This window comes from Argentina silus, assembly GCF_951799395.1.
Source record: "Argentina silus genome assembly, chromosome: Y".
NCBI lineage: Eukaryota > Metazoa > Chordata > Actinopteri > Argentiniformes > Argentinidae > Argentina > Argentina silus.
The window spans coordinates 11,594,454-11,616,378 of record NC_139654.1 but is presented as its reverse complement, the minus strand read 5'-3'; the positions used below and the strand labels follow the sequence as shown (position 1 = coordinate 11,616,378).

Genomic DNA, 21,925 nt, shown 5'->3' with positions numbered 1-21,925 from the left:
TTCAGATAATAATGAAGTTTGTTTCTCCATTGACTTTCCAGTCTTGGCTTTCCAGCCTTTCTTCCCAAAGCAGAGGCACACACATCTTAAACCTTTTCGTTGACGAGGCTTCATTCGCAACAGGTGCGCAACGAAGCCTCGCTTCCGTCACCCTGGCCACGGTCCTGTAGCTCCCTCTACAGGCCGAACGCTGCATGTCCCCCCACAAAGGTCAAGCTGATTGCCCGCTGAGTCGGAGGAGAGTGGGACAGGGTAAGGCCGAAGGATGAGAGAAGGTCAAGCACTCCAGACGAGTGAAGCTTCTCCAACTGGATGTTGAAGTCACCCAGTAGTGTGAGCGGTGTGCCGTCCTCAGGGAAGAAGCTGAGAAGGACATCCATCTCGTCTAAGAAGTGGCCAAGCAGACCTGGTGGACGATAGATAACAACAATGTGAAGTTTGACAGGGGAGGTGACAGAAACAGCATGGAATTCGAAGGTGGATATGGACAGGTGTGACAGGGGAAGGACATTATGTGACCACTTAGGTGAGATGAGGAGTCCTGTGCCTCCCCCTCGACCAGAGAGTCTAGGGGAATGAGAAAAGGAGTAGGCATCAGAGAGGGCTGCCGGAGTAGCTGTGTTTTCCGATGTAATCCATGTCTCTGTGAGGGCAAGGAAGTGGAGAGACATGAAGCAGGCATAAGCTGAGATAGCCTGTGCTTTCCGGACCGCTGACTGGCAGTTCCAAAGTCCTCCCGCGACAGTGAGGTTGTGGTCAGTTGAGCATGGTGGGTAGACTAGATTAGATGGGTTGCGAGTGGGGGGTGTAGCGTCTGTGTCCTCCTGAGGGATGAAATAACAGGAATGGGGAGGAAGCACATTGTGATATTTGCCGGTATAGAGATCGAGGGTTTGTGGGAAATACAAGATGTAGGTAGCACTCAGTACACTCAGAGTCGTGAAAAAAGAAACTAAGAGAATAAAAATACTTCGTAGTTTGATCTTCCTCTCAGGCCTTCCTCGATGGACTCCATAGGTTGACTCCTTTGTCTTTGTGTCAAGCGTTTTCGTGTCAGGGCATTACTTACGCAGCTTTCATACGCAGCTTCTTCATGCTATCTTTAGTGAAATGAGATCGACCAAACTGTAGACCCTACATTGGTTTCATATGTACTCCCCTTTACCAGACACACTGCCCACCCACCTTGTCCATCCACCATCATGCGCAGGGTGTCCAGCAGTTTGAACTGCACCGGGGGCATGTCTGAGCACAGCAGGGTCCTAATCCTCTCTGTCACCCCGTCCTCCAGCATACACACTTTATTCGTGGCTGAAACAGTAGGGAGAAGAGAGCTCATATTACAGTAGGTCACTGAACCTACAGTCTGAGAAGTGGAGAGGTTGTGTGTGTGTGTACGTGTGGTAGTCCAAGGGGACATGAAACAATGAACAATCACCATGTGCAGTGGAGACGATGAATTGTAAAATATAGCATATTTATCATCCTTATCATCTCTCTGCTTAAACTACAACTGAACTCCATCGTAGGGATTTAAGAGCAAAAAGTATGTGCCTCCGGTGCTGTAGCTATCTGGGATGGCCAGGTTTCTGAGCGCACTCACTCTGGTGTGCTGAACGGACATGTCGCCCTCATTCACGTACTGCTCCAGGAGCGTCAGGATGTGAGGAACCCCAAATGTCTCTGATCGAGAGAGGAAGGGAGAGATAATAAGGTATGATATGAAGAGAGGGAACAGTTTCCCACACAATATGGACATTGAACTTTAGGGACTAAGAATAAAGGAGAAATATCTTTGAAAGTCAGCAGAAATCTGGGCACATTTGTCGAAACTCACCATTCCTGGCGAAGTTTGCAATGGCCAGGGCCCCAGACAGCTGCAGTTGAGTGTTAGAGGACTGCAGCCAGGAGAGCACATCCTGGTACACAACCCCTGAACACTTCTGCATGGAATCATCTGATAGACCACACACAGGCCACAGGGATGAGCAGCAGGTCAGACAAGTTAACCATGAATTAACCATGAATAGAGGGACCTGAGAAATTCTTGACTTGTTTTTCTCTCTTGTAGTTCCATCCCCCAGCACCAAGAGGATGACACAGCGCTCTCTCAAACCATGTGTCGATACGCAAGTTGCAGACCCATAATACTCACAATACTTTAACGAGAAAGATTGAGATGTCAATCTCAATCGAAGTAATTAATGTTGTTATTACTTCAGTCTTAGTCCTATTGTCTTCTCAGTGAAAGGGTAGAGATGTGAGCTGACAGTAATGGGGATGTGACGAGCAGAGAAGGGCTTAGGTGGAGGGGAAGACGATAGGTCCGTAGGAAGTATGGTGATGGAGGACATGAGGGGAGGACAAAATGTGTGACAAAGGGACTGTGAGAGGGGAACTGTGGGACGGAGAGAGAGTGGGGCAGTCACAGAGGGACTGTGGGACAGAGAGACAGTGGGACAGAGAGACAGTGTGGCAGAGAGGCAGAGGGACAGAGGTAGAGGGGTAGTGGGACAGTGGGACAGTGGGTCAGAGAGACAGAGGCAGTGGGACAGAGGGACGATGGGTTAGAGAGACAGAGGCTGAGGGACCTTGGGAGAGAGAGACAGAGCAATAGTGGGTCCAAGAGACAGAGGCAGAGGGACAAAGAGACAGTGGGACAACGCTTCAAGTGTGCTAGTTTGTAGATTTCAAACAAACGTTTTCTACTTTCTATTTCTTTGCCGATCTAAGACATTGGACTACTATTTTGTCCTATTGTTTTTCCATTCAACTCTTCTCACCTGAGGTCCTCACTGGAAAACTCCAAACATGGCACTCTGCATCGCAATTGCATGGACAGAGGCACAGTAGGGACAGAGAGACAGTGGGACAAAGGGACAGAGAGACAGAGGGTCCAAGAGACAGAAGCAGAAGGACAGTGGAACAGAGAGACAGTGAGACAGAGAGACAGAGAGACAGAGGGACTTGTATGACAAAGCTTTGTATGTTATCTACCTTATCTACTTTCAATTTCTTTGCCGATCTAAGAATGGCATTGGACTACTTTGTCTTTTTTTATCCTATTGTTTGAGAGTATATGGATATTTTCAAAACTGGGATAAGTGATGCAGAAACATGTAAGGGCACATGGTTGAATTAAGTTGCAAGCTCCGGCAAGCCAATACCACAAGGTCGTTTTGGTGCTGTGGAGCTGATGCCAGCTCAGAGTAACAAATTACCTTAGCCCAGAATCTAGATATACAGCCCTCCATAAGTATTGGAAAGAGGAAGCATTTTGTCTTCTTTTAGCTCTATACTCCAACAGTTTTGATTTTAAATCAAACAATTACTACAGCTTTAATTCAATGGGGTTTTAAAATGTGAAAAAATCATATAATGTTAGTATTTGGTCGACAATCCTTTGCATGCAATAACTGCGACCAGCTGACCCCACCAGACACTGGGTATATTCTCTGGTGATGCGCTGCAAGGCTTATACTGCAGCCATCTTCAGTTGTTGTTTGTTTTGAGGTCTTTTTGCCTACAACCTTATCATCAGGAAATTAAATGCATGTTCAATTGATTTAAATCGGAATATTGACTTGGCCAGTAAAGAACGTTCTGCTTTTTGGCCCTGAAGAACGCCCTAGTTGTTTGGGGTTATTGTCTTACTGTATGATGAAGCGCCATCCAATGAATTTTGCTTGTACTCGAGCAGACAATATGTTTCTGTACATTTCAAAATACATTCTGCTGCTGCTGTCAGCAGTAACATCATCAATTAAGACAAGTTAGCCAGTTCTTGTAGCAGCTATACATGCCCAAACCATAGCACGCCCTCCACCATGTTTCACAGATGAGGTGGTATACTGTAAATCTTAGGCAGATCCTTTTTTCTCCAAACTTTCCTCTTTCACTCTGGTACATGATAATATTCGTCTTATCTGTCCACAAGACCTTTTAGGTGCTTTTTAGCAAACTGTAACCTGACCATCCTTTTTGAGGATAACTAGTGGTTTGCACCTTACAGTTGTTTTGGGTTTTTTATGAATTATGGTGAGCATTCTTCGGTCATCCGCTGTAAAAGTCTTCCTTGGCCTACCATTCCGTTTGCGATTGCTGAGCTCACCAGTGCTTTCTTTCTTTTTTAATGATGTTACAAACTGTTGATTTTGGTAAGTCTAAGGTTTTGGCTATGTTTCTGATTGATTTTTCTGATATTTCAGCCTCAAGGCTTCCTTGACTTTCATTGATGTTTCTTTGGTCCTCATGTTGACAGACACCAATAGCAAACTCCAAAGGCAAGTCCAAAGTCTAGAATCAATACTACACATTGACAGCTCTCTTATTCCTGCGCAAATGATGTGACAGAACACACATGACTTACCAGAAAGACCTGTCAAGTCAATTGTCCCATTACTTTTGGGTATCCTAAAATAGGGGGACTATGCATAAAAAGTGTTTCTGAATAGTGAAACCAATATGTACACAAATACCATCAAATAACATCTGAGAATCTCGACTTTAATTGTTACTTATGCAGGGCACTGTACATTTGGTTGATTGATAGAGCAGGAGTTTATATAGTTTATATATTTATATATACAGAGAGACAGTGGGGTGCCTCCAAGTTAGGCTGATTAAAAACTGACCTCCCAGCAGGAGAGACACGATGAGGTTGGAGGGGGTCTGAGCCACCCTGGAGCCCACGAGTCATCTCTGATAGGGTCTCTGGCACACCTGACTCCACAAACTGCAACTTCAGCACATCTGGCAACAGAGGGAGGCTTCTGTTAGTCACAGCACATTCTCTCTCTATCACACAAATGTCTTCTCAGGTTTAAGATGATTAAAGCCTCCATATAAAAAGAATAGCCCTCACACATGAGGCTTATCTCATCTTTTAAAGCACACTACATATAGAACAGAATTGAATAGAAAATTGTTCATTGTCCACACAGTGGACAATGTGGCACACACATAATACATTAACAGTCATCACATGAACAACCACAATTCAGACCTACAGGTCAGTGAAGTCATTGTACAGCCCAATCTCACCACTCTCTCCCAGTGATCCCAGCACCTCCAGTATGATGTGTCGGCGTTCCGCATCAGGGGCCTGCCTCAACTGGAACGTCAGGACCTCAGCCACGCCCACCTCCACCAGGGCCTCCCGTGCTGTATCTGGGGGGGGGGGGGGGGGGGTCAAACAAGACTGACAAGATTATAATTCTGATCTTTGTTGACAAATTATCCCACTGTAGAGCAATTGAATGCTGGCTAGTGTATCTTTAGACACCTATTTAAACAAACAGCAATTTACCCCATCCCCTCTTCTCAATTCAAACTCATTCAGAGTGACTCTAACCCTCTCTAGAACATTCTAAAGGAATTCCTGTCATCCTCACCCATATCGGCAAGGTTACAGAGGGCCAGGAGACAGACGTTGACAAGTGGATCGTTCTCTGGGTACTCCCTCATGATGGCCACCAGCCTGGGGATCACCCCACTCTGCACCAGCTGATCCTGCTGGCAGGCTGGGAGACAGAGAGAATGGATGGAGGTAGAGAGGGGGGGAGGGAGGGACAGAGAGAGGAGCGATGGTGGAATAAACAAAGATATGGATTGAAAGTGAGGCAAATAAAGAGGTGGGAGAACACACACACAACCACCAAACCCACAGGGCTACGCATTGGACTGTATGATCGCTGACTAACTCAGTAGAGTCATCATCAGCAGATTCATTATCATCATCACTGCATGTCAAGTCCCTGTTCCCTCTGTGTGGCCCCTGGCCGTCAGGAGGAGTCAGTCTCACTCACTGTTGTCAAGGCAGATACGTCCGATGGCTCTGCCCGTGGACAGCAGCAGCAGCTCCTGGTCTGCACAGTTCAACAGGGGCACCAGGGCTGTCTCCAGGCCCGCCTCGATGCACGGCTCCCTCACTGCGGCTGACACACACACACACACACACACACACACACACACACACACACACACACACACACACACACACACACACAGGGACAGAAAGGCAGGCAGGCACAAACGCACACGCACACAGAGAGAGAGCAGACAGATAATTAAGAACAGGGGATAGGGACAGAGGGGCACGTCAGCAACAGAACTCATTATGCATACATATCAACTGCATATAGTTCAATAAAATAGTACATTAGTGTTAATGGGGGTTTTAATCATAAAACTGGGGAACGGCATACAAACAAACACTGGGACCAAAGGGTAAAACAAGGGTGGAGAAAACAAGCTCCATAAACCAAGGTACACACTTAATAAGTGGAATAACTAGCACAACGGGGGAACAACTGGAAATGGCGTAACAGACAGGCAGACAGGGTACTTAGACAGACAGGGAGAATCTCTGACAAGGACATGGGGAAACACACAGGCTATAAATAACAAACAGGGGACAGAACACACAGGTGAAACCAATACTGGTAGATTGGGAGGCCACTGGCCCCGTATCGCCAGAGGAGGGCGCCAGAGTCACCAGACAGCAACCTCAGGCATGACAGTACCCCCCCCCCCCCCCTCCCCGACAAACGGCACCAGCCGTTACTTAGGTGCCCCAGGATGCAGGCGGTGGTCAGTAATCAAGGTGGGGTCCAGTATACTCCGCCGGGGCACCCAAGTCCATTCTTCCGGGCCATACCCCTCCCAATCTACCAGGTACTGCAGACCCCTCCCCACCCGTCTACACCCCAAAATCCGGTCTACCGTGTACGCTGGCTGTCCTCCGATGAGACGAGGTGGGGGAGCAGGGCGGGGAGGGGGGGCCAGGGGGCAAGAGATAACGGGCTTGAGGAGGGAGACATGAAGGGGCCGGAGGAGACCCGCCAGGGCCAGACGGGGGTTCTTGCTGCACGCGCACACCGCACACGCTGCCACGAAGGCGCGCGTATCCCCCTCTGCCGTGGGCCACAAGAACCTCCTCCGGATGAATTCCAAGAGAGAGAGAGAGAGAGAAAGTCTGTGTGTGTGTGTGTGTGTGTATGCGCACAAGTCCTCCCTGAGAGAGAGCGAGCGAGAGAGAGAGTGAGAGAGATGTAGGCTAATCTGACACTCAGTCTCTTCCTGTCTACCCAAATCCACTTGGGTGTGGGAGGGCAAGGCAGCTGTCTCATCATTGGCCTGATCATTAGTGTGTAAGTCCTCTCCACAGACAGACACTGACTCAGATACAGAGAGTTGGTGTGTAGACACATAAAGCACCAGAGGTGTGCAGAAACAGACAGAGCACCTCTCTGTTTAATGAATACAGAGGAGACACAGAAGGGGGTGTTCTGAACACTCTCCTGCATCTCTCTCTCATGTCTGAGGCAACAGAGCTTTTTATAGCTGGAAATGTATCTAATATCTATGTATCTAAGAAATAGGAGAAACTAGCGCGCCTCAGCCCAGCAACTCAAAACATGGGGAGAGATAGATTCAGTAAGGACTACTTTTAGTGAAGTTATTGACTATCCTGTCCCCACTCTCTGGTCAAGAAATTGGTCCAATGTATGGAAGAGACCTGGGGACGGTATCTTTTATTGTATAATATTTAGTATTGTTATGTTTTGTCATTACAAAGAACATGAGAACATGTCAAAAGAACAGTGCAGTTATTAGTGTAGTGTAGACGTGTGCAGAAACTCACTCTTCTCCAGCAGCGCAGTCAGTAGGGTGTCCAGATGAGGCTTCAGCTCCTCCTCTATCAGCTCTGTGCTCACACTAATGGCCCTCAGTGCGTCACTCAGAGAGTGTGCTATGCACACACACACACGCACACGCAGTATATCAAGTCATATCCTTCTGTGGCACGCGCTGTAAAAACTTTGAACTCAATCCAGCAGACCACTGCTTTTATGTTGATTCTGGACATTTCTGGACAACTGACTCCCCCCAAAGACACTGCAGCGATTGATAATTAATTTAATTAGTGAATTCATTAATATTGAATGCGTGCATTTCAGCCAAATACACTGGCACATACTGTATGGGACCAGACGATGTGAACTGATATATGAAAATATGGAGGCATGAATAGGAGGGTTGCATCATGGCTTTACATAGCAACCCTTATGCCACAGGAGAGAGACACAGAGAGAGAGAGAGATAGAGACACAGACAGACAGAGAACAGAGAGACAGAGTAAGAGACAGAGACAGAGACAAAGCCGATATTATTGTAAATAAAGTACAACTCGTGTTCCATGATCCGTAAACAAAAAACACAAAGCACAAATATACACTCACCGGCCACTTTATTAGGTACACCTTGCTAGTACTGGGTTGGACCCCCTTTTGTAACCCATCTGCTTCAAGGTTTGACGTGTTGTGCGTTCAGAGATGGTCTTCTGCATACCTTGGTTGTAACGTGTGGTTATTTGAGTTACTGTTGCCTTTCTATCATCTCGAACCAGTCTGGCCATTCTCCTCTGACCTCTGGCATCAACAAGCCCAGAGAACTGCCGCTCACTGCATATTTTCTCTTTTTCGGACCATTCTCTGTAAACCCTAGAGATGATTGTGCGTGAAAATCCCAGTCGATAAGCAGTTTCTGAAATACTCAGACCAGCCCGTCTGGCACCAACAACAATGCCACGTTCAAAGTCACTTAAATCACCTTTCTTCCCCATTCTGATGCTCGGTTTGAACTTCAGCAGGTCGTCTTGACCATGTCTACATGCCTAAATGCATTGAGTTGCTGCCATGTGATTGGCTGATGAGATATTTGCGTTACCGAGCAATTGAACAGGTGTACCTAATGAAGTGGCCGGTGAGTGTAATTTACTGTCCACACACACCTCTTGATTTGTATTTGTAAATGTTACGACTGTTATGTTGTGTTTCCGTCCCTCTACCTATCTCGATCCTACTCAGGCATTCCAGCAATCATTTTGGTTCAGCTGCACCTCATTCCTCATCACCTCCATAGCCAATCAGAGGATGGCCCCGTCGTATTTAAACCCTGCACTTCCTCCCCTCACAAGATCCTTTTGTTTCTGTCTGTCTGTTCAGAGCGTGTGTGTGTGTGTGTGTAAATTCAGTGTGACAATTCTCTGTTCAGACCTCATTCATTCATAATTCATCCATTGTATTTTCATTCCAGTTACAGGAGAGAAGTGGTATAGGTGAGAGCAGCCCATGGGTATACATTTATGCACGTAGGTTACTCTTGTCTCTATACACTAGTTAGTTGGGGGCAGGTGCCATCTGTTGTGTTTTCAGTTAGCTTAGAGTATTGGCGTTAGACTGTGTCTAGCGGCATTCTTAGGTATAGGTTAGTCTTAGTTTAGGGACTACCTGTTACGGTTCCCCCTCCTAACCAACCCTCTGGCACCACCTTGAGGCCGCGGCGGTCATCTCTGGAGCATCCTCCTACCAGTCGACAGCGCACCTGGACCCGATCCCCAATCAGCACACCTGCGACCCATCCCCAATCAGCACCCTACATAAACCCTGCCTGGACTCCACTCCAGTGCCAGAATGTACTGTGAACATACGGTAACCCTTGTGTAAACCTCGCTACTACGCTTCAGCCCTCCAGTGTTTTCTTAGTGCTCCTTGTGTCTGTCTCCTCGTCATTGCCTTACCCCTTGTCTCCTGTGTTCCTTCTGCAGTCCCGACCCCCTTGGATTCCGCCTCGACCCTCCCACGGACCTAGCCCCTTCGTCTCCCCAACCCTCTACTCCTGTCCCACGGACCTCGCCCCCTCCCAGTTCCCACGGTTCCTTCTCCTCCCCTGTTACTGGACCTCCCCCTACTGGCCCTCGACTACTCTCTGGATTACCTTACTCTTCCCCTTCTCTTATCCCCTTTCTATTTTATTATTATTAAATACGCCTTTTGGCGAAACCGTTATTCTCCGCTCTCTGTGCCGTCATTGGTTCCACCCAAACGTCTCTGTGTAACAGAATGTTCTGGCCATGACAGAACCAGACGGATCTGGAGACCCTGGCCAGAGGAGGGCAGGGGGTGGACTTAGAGACCATCCCCTGCTAGCCATCGTGCAACAACACGGCACCCTCCTGAACAAGGTCACTGCCCAGCTGGACGGCGCATTCCGCCAGATAAACAACCGGATCGCGCAGCTGGAGATCGACACCTCGAGTCACCGCCAACCCCCAGTCCCAGCCCCGTCGCCCCCAGTTGAGATCCAAGCTGCCGGACCCAGTGCGCAGCTATCGCCCAGGTTTCGGGAGGCCAACCTCGCCTCGCCTTCCCCCTTCGGAGGAGATTTCGACCTTTGCCGTGGTTTCCTTACGCAGTGTGAGTTGGCGTTCCGTTATCAGCTCAGCAGGTTCCGATCGGAGGGGGACAAGGTAGCCTTCGTCATGTCATTGACGCGCTCTTAAGTGGGCCATCACTGAGTTGGGGAACAACGAGGCGCTGGCTACGGACTATGGGACCTTCAAAACGGAGTTCCGATTCGTTTTTGACCACCCCCAGGACGGCACCGACGCCGCAGCCCGCCTCCACGTGATCTGACAGGGGACCCGCTCGGTAGCGGATTACACCGTTGAGTTTCGCACGCTCGCTGCTGAGAGCAGGAGGGGAAATAAAGCGCTCCTCAGTGCCTACAAACGCGGACTCAATGACACTATAAAGGACTGGCTCGTGAATGATGTGCTGTGTGACATGATGAACGTGTTCGTGGTGGTCTACTTGGACGACATCCTGGTCTTCTCCAGGACTGAGGAGGAGCAAAACCAACATGTCCGCCTGGTCCTCCAGGCTCTTCGTCAAGGCCAAGAAGTGCCTCTTCCATGCCGCCTCCATGGAGTATCTCGGACACATCGTCGAGAGGGGTCACCTTCGGGCAGACGGGAGGAAGATCGAGGCGGTGGTGGAGTGGCCCCAACCCACGAACCGTCAGCAGCTACGGCGTTTCCTGGGCTTCGCGGGTTCTATCGACGGTTCATCAAGGGATTCAGCCAGGTGGTCGCCCCACTTACCGCCCTCACCTCCACGCTCCGCCCGTTCTCCTGGACCGCGGAGGCGGAGACCGCCTTCTTGACCCTGAAGGGTCTGTTTACGGCAGCCCCGGTGCTCATCCACCCGGATCCTTCCCGTCAGTTCTTTGTGGAGGTGGATGCGTTTGACACAGGCCTCGGGGCTGTCCTCCTCCAGATGTCGGCGGAGGACCAGAAACTCCACCCCTGTGCATTTTTCTTGCAGCGTCTGACTCCAGCTGAGAGAAACTATGATGTGGGGAGACGGGAGCTGCTGGTGGAATGGACACACTGGCTCGAGGGGGCCCAGCAGCCATTTGTGGTTTGGTCCGACCACAAGAATCTCACGTACATCCGGTCGGCCAAGAGACTTAACTCCCGCCAGGCACGCTGGGCCCTCTTCTTCACCCGCTTCGAGTTCACTCTCTCCTACAGACCTGGCTCCAGCAACACCAAGGCCGACGCACTCTCCCGACTGGCACCGGAGGAGATGGCCCCGTCGATGCCAGGCACCATCCTTCCTCCCACCCGGGTGGTTGGCGTCGTCACCCATTCCGGACCTGGACACGGACCCCCCGGTCGTCTCTTCGTTCCTCCGTCAGCCCGATCCTGAGTCCTGGAGTAGGGTCACGCCAGCAGGTTCGCCTGCCACCCAGAAGTGGGCCGGACTCTCTCTTTTATCCGCCAGCGATTCTGGTGGCCCGCCATGGAGGCGGACACCAGGGAGTACGTCGCTGCCTCAGGAGGAAAACAGCACATTCATTTGACTTCATCTAATCAGACATGGAATGAAAACAAGCCATGCAAAGAGAGACCAGCATCAAATGTTAAGCCAACTGGAATTCCTTCTACGTATTATTGTTCTCAACAGTTCATCATAAAATTACACACACACACACAGATATCGGGCTATGTTCACTTAATGTTTTATTTATACATTTGTAACAGCAATGTGTGCAACAAACCATACAGTTAGCCCCAAATGTGGAAATTTAGAAGATTCTTTTGTCTTTTACATACAGGAAATAATCCATAATCTACACGTTGTACATGTAGTTCACAGTACAGTCATTTCTAAACTGAGATGCAGTCTCAAATTAAGCCATAGGATAACATTCTTGTTTCCTGCTCAATGCGTTTCAAATACACATTTCAGTACACTCACTGGTGAACTGCGTTTCCCAGAATGCCTAACAAAGGTTTCATGCCCTGAGTGGTTGAAAAGTAATTTCCAGCCATACTCAGAGGCTAACCTCACAAGGTTAGAGAAAAAGTGTACACAGAGGTCTTAAAATGAGAAGGGTGCTGTTGTGCAAGAGAAATGATGGTGTTAATTACAGTAAAACCTCACTTCAGTCCTTCCCACATTTAATTTCAGGAAGGCTTACAACATCATTGGTAGCCCCTCTACTGTAGTCACACAGCAGTCATTTGGCAAATCTGTATCCATTCATTGATCTCGTTATATGAAGACATCACTTTTTTTCTAAAAAGATAGCATGACAGATACACAGTTGATATGCAAACGATTTAATACAGTTAAGACATTTTTCTTTACCTCTATACAGAGGGCAGTCATTTCTACCTCCTTGACATTCATCCTACCAGCAGATTCTTCTCCTAAAACTTCAGATAGTGCCTACTGACTGCACAACAATCAGAATGTTTGATGGGTTAACACGTTATCATTGCAGCTAGCATAATTTCAGCCATCTGAGATTTTAACAATGACAGTCATGTGCAACAACGTGACTAATACAGGTGGAGTCAAATTACTGAGCCAATGAACGGAGGCCCTGAAGGAAGATTTGTGACTCTTTGAAAACCACTTTCAGAAATTAATGGTGTCTGGATACCATCATGGGCACATAGTGTTTTTTTTTTCCAGCTGTCCTTCCATTTCTTGTACAAGGAGTCCCTACTATTTCTCCAATTAGCTACAGAGGTACTGTGGCTTTCCAAGGGAAGCACCCTCTGCTAACGTTTACATGATCCATTTCCACAGAAGCCTGCCCATCTTTTGCCACAAGGAGTGGATAAGACTGCACCTTCATGTGGACAAAAACCTTTTTTTGTCATGCTTGAATGACCCTATAAAACCTGCCTTTTCCAAGATGTGAAATCTCACAGATTCACCTAAATTTCACTAAAATTCACCTGATTCACTGTGCTAGACAGTATTCTTGGACTCATGATTTACCAAAGTAACAAAATAATAGTTTACAAAAAGACAAGCCTTTTATATTATATTGCACCAAATTTAGGCTTGGAAGAGCTAGTTGGATAAATTGCATCCTCCCAGTGTAGGGATCGTCAAATAATATTCAATAATAACAAAAATAATCCTCTTGGCAAATTCAGTAGCAAATAGATATTTTCAAGCAATCCCACCTGGGCAACAGAATCTCACGCAAAACAATGAGAAATTAAATTAAATAACTGAAAACAAAATATTCAGTGTGATCAGGACTGCCAAGAGGGACAAACATTTTTTTTATTTAAAGTTGCCCTTTTTCGTGAGTTGCTGAGTCAAATTGTATTCTTTCAGGTTCCCATAGCTGTTTTTCAATGCCTATTTGAATGCTTGTTTCTTTTTGCCTTGACCACAAAGCTATGGCTCTTTCCCAACTAGTGGTCGACTCGATACCCTCATGTGGGTTGACAAGCAGTCAGAACCACTCTTTGGTTTGAGTGGCTTAGAACTTCAATCTAAATATAATTGCAATCTACCCTAGCCTTTTTCACCTAATGTTCAAATTCAGAGTGGTTTAAGGGGTCAGTGGTGAAACTGAAGAGCAGCATTGCTGCCTAAATACCATGGCCAAATTAACTTAAGACCGTTTTTTTTTTTTGTTGTTTGAGTGGGAGATGGCGAGGACATACAACAAGCAGGGAAATAGTGACAGATGCTTTCTGACTTCATTATCCCCCCTTTTTGAACAACATTCCAAACAATGAAAATGAAAATCATGTCACAGGACATGGGGGAGGCGGGGTCCAATTAATCAAACTGGAGAGCAAACAACAACATGAGTGTTATTTCTTGCAACGCAGGCGTTTAGACTGGCGAGGGAGGTCTGAGCCCTTCCTGGTGCGTTTGAGGGGCGGACCACCCTCGTTCTCCTCCATTACAGTGGTGGGTGCCATGGCTGTAGACGTGGTGGCGACAGCGGCGGAAGATACAGAGGTGCTGGAGGTTGATGTGGAGGCGACTGCCGGCCTGGCCCCAGGGGCCGCTCCCCCTACCGCACTGTCCATCAGTTCTCTGAGCTTGTGCTCAAGCTCGGCAAGCCGGGCGTTCTGCTCCCCGATCACTTGAGTCTGCTCCAGCAGCTTCTGCTCCTGGTCCTGCAGCTGTTTCTGCTGCTCCAGCTGCTTTACGCGCCCCTCCTGCATCTCCCGCCGCAGTGCCGTCATGGACGCTCCGTTCACCTTCACCTGCTGCTGCACCTTGGTCATCTCAGAGCGCGACGGCGTGTTCTTGGCCAGCGACATGGTGGTCAGGGAGGTGGAGGGGCCTGCCACTGTGTTGGGAAGAAAAGAGGAGGGAGAATGGACTTTTTATTGGTTTGGACTTTGGGTGCAATTTTCAAACAAGTAACCGTGAAGACTTAATTAGATTAGATTAGATTCAACTTTATTGTCATTGTGCAGAGTACAAGTACAGAGACAACGAAATGCAGTTAGCGTCTAACCAGAAGTGCAAAATAGCAGAAAGTGCAATGAACAGTATTTACAGGTAGTGCAATATATGATCAGTAGTAGTGCAGTATAATATAGTATAGTATAAGCAGTATATATAGCAGTGCAGTATAGCAGTATGTGAGTAGCAGTAGCATTATAGCAGAATAAATAGTTACAGTATGAGCAGTGTAGCAGCATATGAGCTGTATAGGTAATGCAGTCTAGCAGTATATATGTATTAACAGTAACATGAGGTAGATGCAGAATAAATATAAATATGGAATGCCGTATAAACAGTATAAACAAGTATGTACAGTATGTGCAGTAGTATTAAAGAAAATATAGGATATGTGCATTATGAACAGTATGGACAGGTATGTACAGAAGAGCAGTGGTATTGAGTAAGAGTAAGAGCAGGGGAGGGGAGTAATAGTGCAATAGTGCAATTGTCCGGGTGGGGGGGGGGGGTTTGCGGGGGTAGTAGGTTGTCAGGTAGGTGTAGTGTTCGTGTTCAGCAGGGTGACAGCCGCAGGGAAGAAGCTGCCTCTGAACCTACTGGTTCGGGTGCGGAGAGACCTGTAGCGCCTCCCGGAGGGGAGTGGGGTGAAAAGTCTATGGTTGGGGTGAGAGATGTCCTTGACGATGCTGCGTGCCTTACGCAAGCATCGTTTGCCCTGGACAGCCTCGATGGAGGGGAGTGAGGAACCGGTGATGCGTTGGGCAGTTTTCACCACCCTCTGCAGTGCTTTCCGGTCCGATGCCGAGCAGTTGCCATACCATACTGTGACACAGTTGGTAAGGATACTCTCGATGGTGCAGCGGTAGAAGTTCACCAGGATCTGAGGAGATAGATGGACCTTCTTTAGTCTCCTCAGGAAGAAGAGACGCTGGTGAGCCTTCTTTATCAGGGTGGAGGTGTTGAGGGTCCAGGAGAGGTCTTCAGAGATGTGGACACCCAGAAACTTGAAGCTGGTGACTCGCTCCACCTCAGTCCCGTTGATGAGGATGGGGGTGTGTGCGCCAGCTTTAGACTTCCTGAAGTCCACAATGAGTTCTTTGGTCTTCTTGGTGTTGAGAGCCAGGTTATTGTCGTTGCACCACACTGTTAGGTGCTGGACCTCCTCCCTGTAGGCCGACTCATCGTTGTTGCTGATGAGACCGATCACCGTTGTGTCGTCTGCAAACTTAACAATGGTGTTTGAGCCATGTACAGGTGTGCAGTCGTAGGTGAAGAGGGAGTAAAGGAGGGGGCTCAGCACACAGCCTTGTGGAACGCCGGTGTTCAGGGTGAGGGTTGAGGAGGTGTGGTTGTGAAGCCTAACAGACTGTGGCCTGTTGGTCAGGAAGTCTAGAATCCAGTTGCAGAGGGAGGGGTTGATGCCCAGTTGCCTGAGTTTGGAGATCAGTTTGGAGGGGATGATGGTGTTGAATGCTGAGCTGAAGTCAATAAACAGCATTCTCACATAAGAGTTAGTCTTGTCGAGGTGGGACAGGGCGGAGTGAAGTGCCGTTGAAATGGCATCCTCTGTACTCCTGTTCTGCCGGTAGGCGAATTGAAAGGGGTCCAGTGTGGGTGGTAGGCAGGTCTTGAGTTGAGCTAAGACCAGCCTCTCGAAGCACTTCATGATGATGGGCGTGAGTGCCACTGGTCGGAAGTAATTTAAGCTCGTTGCAGTGGAGTGTTTTGGCACCGGCACGATGGTGGTGGTTTTGAAGCACGCGGGGACAGCTGCTTGGGCTAGGGACAGGTTGAATATGTCAGTCCAAACCTTAGTCAGCTGCACAGCGCAGGCCCTGAGGACACGTCCGGGGATCCCATCAGGACCAGCAGCCTTAGTCCTGCGTTAGTCCTGCTCAGTGCCGCACACACGTCGGTGGGGGATAGAGTGAGGGGCTGGTGATCCGCAGGGAGCACAGCCTTGATGGCCACCTCCTTGTTGTCCCTGTCAAAGCGGCCGTAGAAGTGGTTCAGCTCATCAGGGAGGGAGGCGTCAATGGAGAGGGGTGAGGTGTTAGATGGTTTGTAGTCAGTGATGGCCTGGATGCCCTGCCACATGCGTCGGGGGTCAGAGTTGTTTCTGAAGTGATCCTCTATCCTCAGCTTGTGGTTGTGCTTGGCCTTTTTGATGCCCCTCTGCAGATTAGCCCTGGATGAGCTATAGGCCCGAGCATCCCCTGATCTGAAGGCAGTGTCACGTGCCTTCAGCAGGAGTCGGACCTCACTGTTCATCCATGGCTTCTGATTAGGGAAAGTGGTGATCCGCTTGAGTGTGGTGACACTGCTGATGTTGGAATTGATGTAGTCCAAAACAGATGAGGCATATGAATTAATGTCCGTGTGGGAGTCATGGGTGGCCTGAGTGGCAAACACACCCCAGTCAGTGTTTCCAAAACGCTGCTGGAGCGCTGAGTCAGCTCCCTCTGGCCAGACCTTGACTGTCCTCACTGTAGGTTTCACTCGTTTGATGAGTGCTGAGTACTTGGGCAGTAGGAACAATGAGAGGTGGTCTGATTGACCTAGGTGGGGGAGGGGAACGGCTTTGTACGCATCAGCCATGCTGGTGTATACTTGGTCCAATGTCCTGTCTCCTCTGGTGGGGCAAGAGACATTTCGGTGGAATTTGGGCAGTACAGTCTTTAAGTTGGAGTGATTGAAGTCACCCGCGACAATGAAGGCTGCCTCGGGATGCAGAGTCTGTTGTTTGCTAATGGCAGCATACAGTTCTTTCATAGCAATCTTAGCATTAGCATCCGGGGGGATATAGGCTGCCGTGATAACAGTCGACGTGAACTCTCTGGGCAGATAGAAAGGTCTACACTTAACCATGAGAAACTCCAGGTTAGCTGAGCAGTGACTCTCGGTGATGGTAGTGTCCGTGCACCACGTCTTGTTAACATAAATGCACAAACCTCCACCTCTGGTCTTACCGGAGTCGCCTGCTGTTCTGTCTGCTCGGAGAACGCAGCGCCCTGCTAGCTCGATAGCGTTGTCGGGAACCTCGCTGTTGAGCCAGGTTTCAGTGAAAACCATGATATTACAGTCCATAATCCATGTGTGGGTGGTGATCCGCAGCCGCAGTTCATCCATCTTGTTTGCCAGGGAACGAACATTTGCAGGGAAAAGGCTAGGTAGTGAGAGTCGGTGTGGAGTTAGCTTTAGCCTAGCTCTCAGCCCACCTCGGCTCCCTCGCCTGTGTTTTCGTTTCCGAGCCGGTCTGGGGCCTATTCCGTTCGGTGTAGCGGAGTTAGCTGGACCCGCTGTTTTGCTAATCTCGGGTATATCGTCGATAAAGATGACTGGAGTGCCGGAACCGATGTCCAGAAGTTCTTGTCGGCTGTACGATATGTACGCTAAACTGTTTTTAGCGAGAATACTTAAGATAAACAAGCAAATAACTACTAGTTCGCAAACTCTGGAGAGACACTGAGCGTCGCGATGCATGCGCGCCGCCATCTTGGTCTTAGTTATGCAAGCATACAATTACAACAATACTGTCATCATTGAGCATATACAGTAGCATGGGTATTTTTGAATAAATAGCCATGTTACACAATCATAAGAGATATTGAGTTAATCATACATGGCAAAATGGGCATCTGTATACACAACACATACCTGGGGCAGTTCCGATGAGGCGCCCCGACAGGTCAGCCCCGGGGAGCCTCTTTTTGAGGATGGGGACGATCTTCTCGTCAAAGTACTCCATTGCCATGGACGAGATGTCCCGCAGCTCCTGCAGCACCTCGTGAGCACGCTGAGGAGCACGTGTAGAGTTGACGTAGCGCAGTACACGGTAGATCTCATCGATCACCTTAGAAAAGAGGAACACACGCACAGTCAATGTTGTCATATGTCAAGAGCGTGGGCATAATCTTCAGAATTGTGTGTGGTAGGATATTGAGGTCAAAGCTTTTTAATCCTGAGGAAGTAGTTGGTAAAACCAAACAAAATGTGTTGTCTTGATTCTACTTCTATCGTTTACCCTCCTGACTAGACTAGGTAATCAGTAACTTTAATCTTGGAACTCAGAATCTCAGCTCTCGATTGAGATTTTGAGGGTGGAGGAAGGGAACACTGGGGACAGAAAGTTATCAGCAAGTCTCCACCCCCTTAAGTTTCTCTGGAGCCGTTCCCGATGCCCTTCCCGTTCCATCCTACCCCGTTTACAACCTGACCTACATGCATTGCACAAATTGAAAACATGGGAGTTAACAGAAAATGTTTTCGATGCCATCATTTTGCAGGCGAGCATTCAATTCCCGGTTTGAATGAAATTTCTGGTTGAAATCACTGCCGCCATTTCAAGCATCTCCTCAACTACTCTCTATTCACCAATAGAACTAGTGGTGCTGGTAAACTTTACCGGATGGCTAGCCACCACCCCCCCCCCCCCCCCCCCAGCCACACATGCATTAGCGTTTAAAGTCAGACTCTCTGTTTATAACTTGGTATAAAGCCCTTATCTTGAGCTAACATTATGTATGAGCAAGAGTGCGGGCAAAGACATTTCCTCCTAATCCTTGGTGAATTAGTGAGTCTGGGAGGATTGTGGTAGTATGATGCTCACTATGATGTTGTGCTGGTGCTACCAAATGTTGTGCTTGTTCTATCACCAGTGCTACTAGGCAAAAGGTTAGTCTTGAGCCCTGGATAAGTACCTTGCCAGGGATGAAACAGCAGAGATCGGAGTCCACGTATTTCATGAAGGTCATGTTGAGCAGGGAGAGGCGTGTTTCCACTGCAGCCAAGATGTCAGCATGACGGGCCAGCGAGTGGTTCCTTCGCTCTGACTCTCGCCTACCACAAGACAAAACTCACACTAAACATACTCATCCCAAAAATCTAAACATTTCTCACTGCTGCCATAATCACTTTTCTGCATATAGCCAAAATCTACACTCTTCTACGAAGCACTACATATAAATAATAATAAATAAAACACTGTTTTATTATGCAACTACCTAATACTTTTACTTTCCTAATTATGTGGCAGTTTGGCATTAATTTTGAGTGGTTAAAGTCAGGGTAAGCAGTCAGGGGAAGGCATTATCAAATTAAAACCACTTGTCAAAACATTTGAAAAAAGCTGACTTTAATGTTGCTGACGCAATGTTCTGGTCGCAAGCCTTGGTTATACGCCAAGGTTCAGACGGCAATACACATGCACTAGGCCTACTTTACAGCAAAATACTCAAAACATTTGCTTCAAGACATGCTTGACTTCCCATCAATAATTTGTGGTTAACAATATAGGCCTACACATTTCATTAACATCACTGCCACCCTTCAACGTTGCTGCTAGACTGACCTGGGCAGCTGGGCTTTGACTTGCCTCTGGCACAGGCTATGGTAGCACTCCACCTTGAGGAAGCCTTGGTTGAGCATGCGCTGGCAGATCATGTCCATGCGCTTGCACACCTGGAAAAGGACAGGGCAGGGGTAGACACAAGGTCCAGTTAGTTTGGAACTACGGGTATCTTAGAAAACACCCATCCAGGGTATAACATTTACTTTTTGGTCTACCAGCCAAGGTGTCTGGTGGGTGAGAATTCAACAGCCACTGATTTCTCAAACATTAAGGCAACGATAACGAACAAAAAAACTCATTAGCATGACTCCTGACGCATTGAAAATGACTCCCTGCACAGAACGAACCTCCTGTAGCCTTTAAGTTTCGCGCCTATCCCTGTGTCAAAATATTTCCCCCTGCATGTTTTTTATCTGGTCGCATGTAAGTTGCTAACTTGTGCTGTCGCGTGTAGTGGAATTTGTATTGTAACTACGAAGAAAGCTAATAGACTACGGGATTTGTTTGAAAGTCAGGAGAAGCGTGAGTGAGATGCACAGCAGTTACAGTCAGCTGGAAGAGGTAGGAGCAGCAGGAGTGTTGTCACAAATGTTGAATTAACGGTGACTACACTTGCGATCGCACCAGTTTCGTTTTTAAATTGAAGCATAGGATTCGCGAACCTTTGTTGGGTACCCGTCAATGCCAATCTACCGGGTGCATTTGGCGGGTGTTGATTTTTTGCCCTGCAACCATCCCTCAGAACCTGGGGTAGATCTAGCCGGATAGCATCCTCCTCTATATGCAAGTCCCATGGACAGAGAATGGAGGAAGCTTGATGCACGTTAAAGTGGACAAGCACCCGACAAACCATCAGAGAGAGTGGAAGGATTTTATTACAAAAATGTGACTTGCAGTAAAACATGGCATGCAAATCCCGATTTGAGAAATACATACATTTCAACCGTTTTTTTTACAAGTCAACTTCGTTGCTAGTCAATGTTTGCTTGATCTGAAACGTTTGTCTTGATGAGCTCCGCAAATAATTAGCTATTATATATGTAGCAAAATAACTAGCTCTGGCCAACGCCTTCACACGAAGCGAAGCTAGCCATATTGGGCAGGGCTACCAGCTAACTAACTTAACTGGAAATAAAGCTCTGATGTTGTCGATACCAACAAGCTGATAGTAAATCAAGGTAGTTAGCGATACAACGATACACACACACCCCACAATATAATATGCATCATCCAGAGTGTGGAGGACATCCCCAATACAGACGGTGGAGGTAATGTGACTTCTCGCTACGATTTTCGCTGGAACAAGCCCTCTCTCAAAACATGCTACGACTAGCTAAGTTAGATATGTAGCAGCTGCAGTTCATGTTTTGTTCTTGTTGTCCCTCACCAATCGTAGCAAGCTGATTTCGTCGTAAGACAGGAAATTAAGAATCTCCTCAATCGCCACAATGGGGAGACCTAACAACGGATTATTTTGGTGTGGTTGATCTGGTGGTGGTGAAGAGAATCTCGGTGACATCGAGTCGGAATCAAAGGCTCCTACACCTCCCTCTGCTCTCTCTACTACGGTCGCCATCTTCGTTTTCCGAGGAGCAGGGAAGTGACGTTTGATAGCTTGGGAAGTAGCCGAAACGCGACGGCGCCATAAAGACAACTGTCACTCAATAAGAAAGTATTATGGAGATAGATTACTGCCAATATTATCGTAAATAAATAGAGTACAATTCACAAATGTGTACCATGGTCCGTGAACAAAAAACACAAAGCACAAATAGAATTCACTATAAACAAACAAACACCTCTTGATTTGTACGTGTAATTCACTATCCACAGACACCTCTTGATTTGTACTTGTAATTCACTATCCACAAACAAACACCTCTTGATTTGTATTCGTAAAAAAGATTGAATAAAAACGAAAAGCCGTGACAAACATCTTTTCAAAGTTATTAAAAAAAAAAAACATTACGTCTGTGGATCTGTTTACATT

At 47.7% G+C, this 21,925-nt stretch overlaps 1 protein-coding gene and 1 pseudogene across 2 annotated transcripts; both read right to left on the bottom strand.

Moving 5' to 3' along the window:
* Nucleotides 1–783: 783 nt before the first annotated feature.
* LOC310823992 (rap1 GTPase-GDP dissociation stimulator 1-B-like) lies at nucleotides 784–8,202 on the bottom strand (annotated as a pseudogene). Its single transcript has 11 exons — nucleotides 8,189–8,202; nucleotides 7,646–7,719; nucleotides 6,731–6,865; nucleotides 5,808–5,936; nucleotides 5,394–5,522; nucleotides 5,044–5,169; nucleotides 4,635–4,752; nucleotides 1,838–1,957; nucleotides 1,573–1,683; nucleotides 1,186–1,311; nucleotides 784–824 (listed from the first exon to the last, which is right to left on the bottom strand). The product of its transcript is annotated as a rap1 GTPase-GDP dissociation stimulator 1-B-like (transcript).
* Nucleotides 8,203–11,876: 3,674 nt separating this feature from the next.
* LOC310823818 (F-box only protein 28-like) lies at nucleotides 11,877–21,511 on the bottom strand (the record flags this gene model as incomplete). Its single annotated transcript, XM_083696689.1, has 5 exons — nucleotides 11,877–14,466; nucleotides 18,243–18,438; nucleotides 19,286–19,424; nucleotides 19,936–20,045; nucleotides 21,323–21,511. The coding sequence occupies 5 exons, from the start codon at nucleotides 21,509–21,511 to the stop codon at nucleotides 13,979–13,981; spliced, it is 1,122 nt and encodes a 373-aa protein (XP_083552815.1). The 3' UTR covers nucleotides 11,877–13,978.
* Nucleotides 21,512–21,925: the final 414 nt, after the last annotated feature.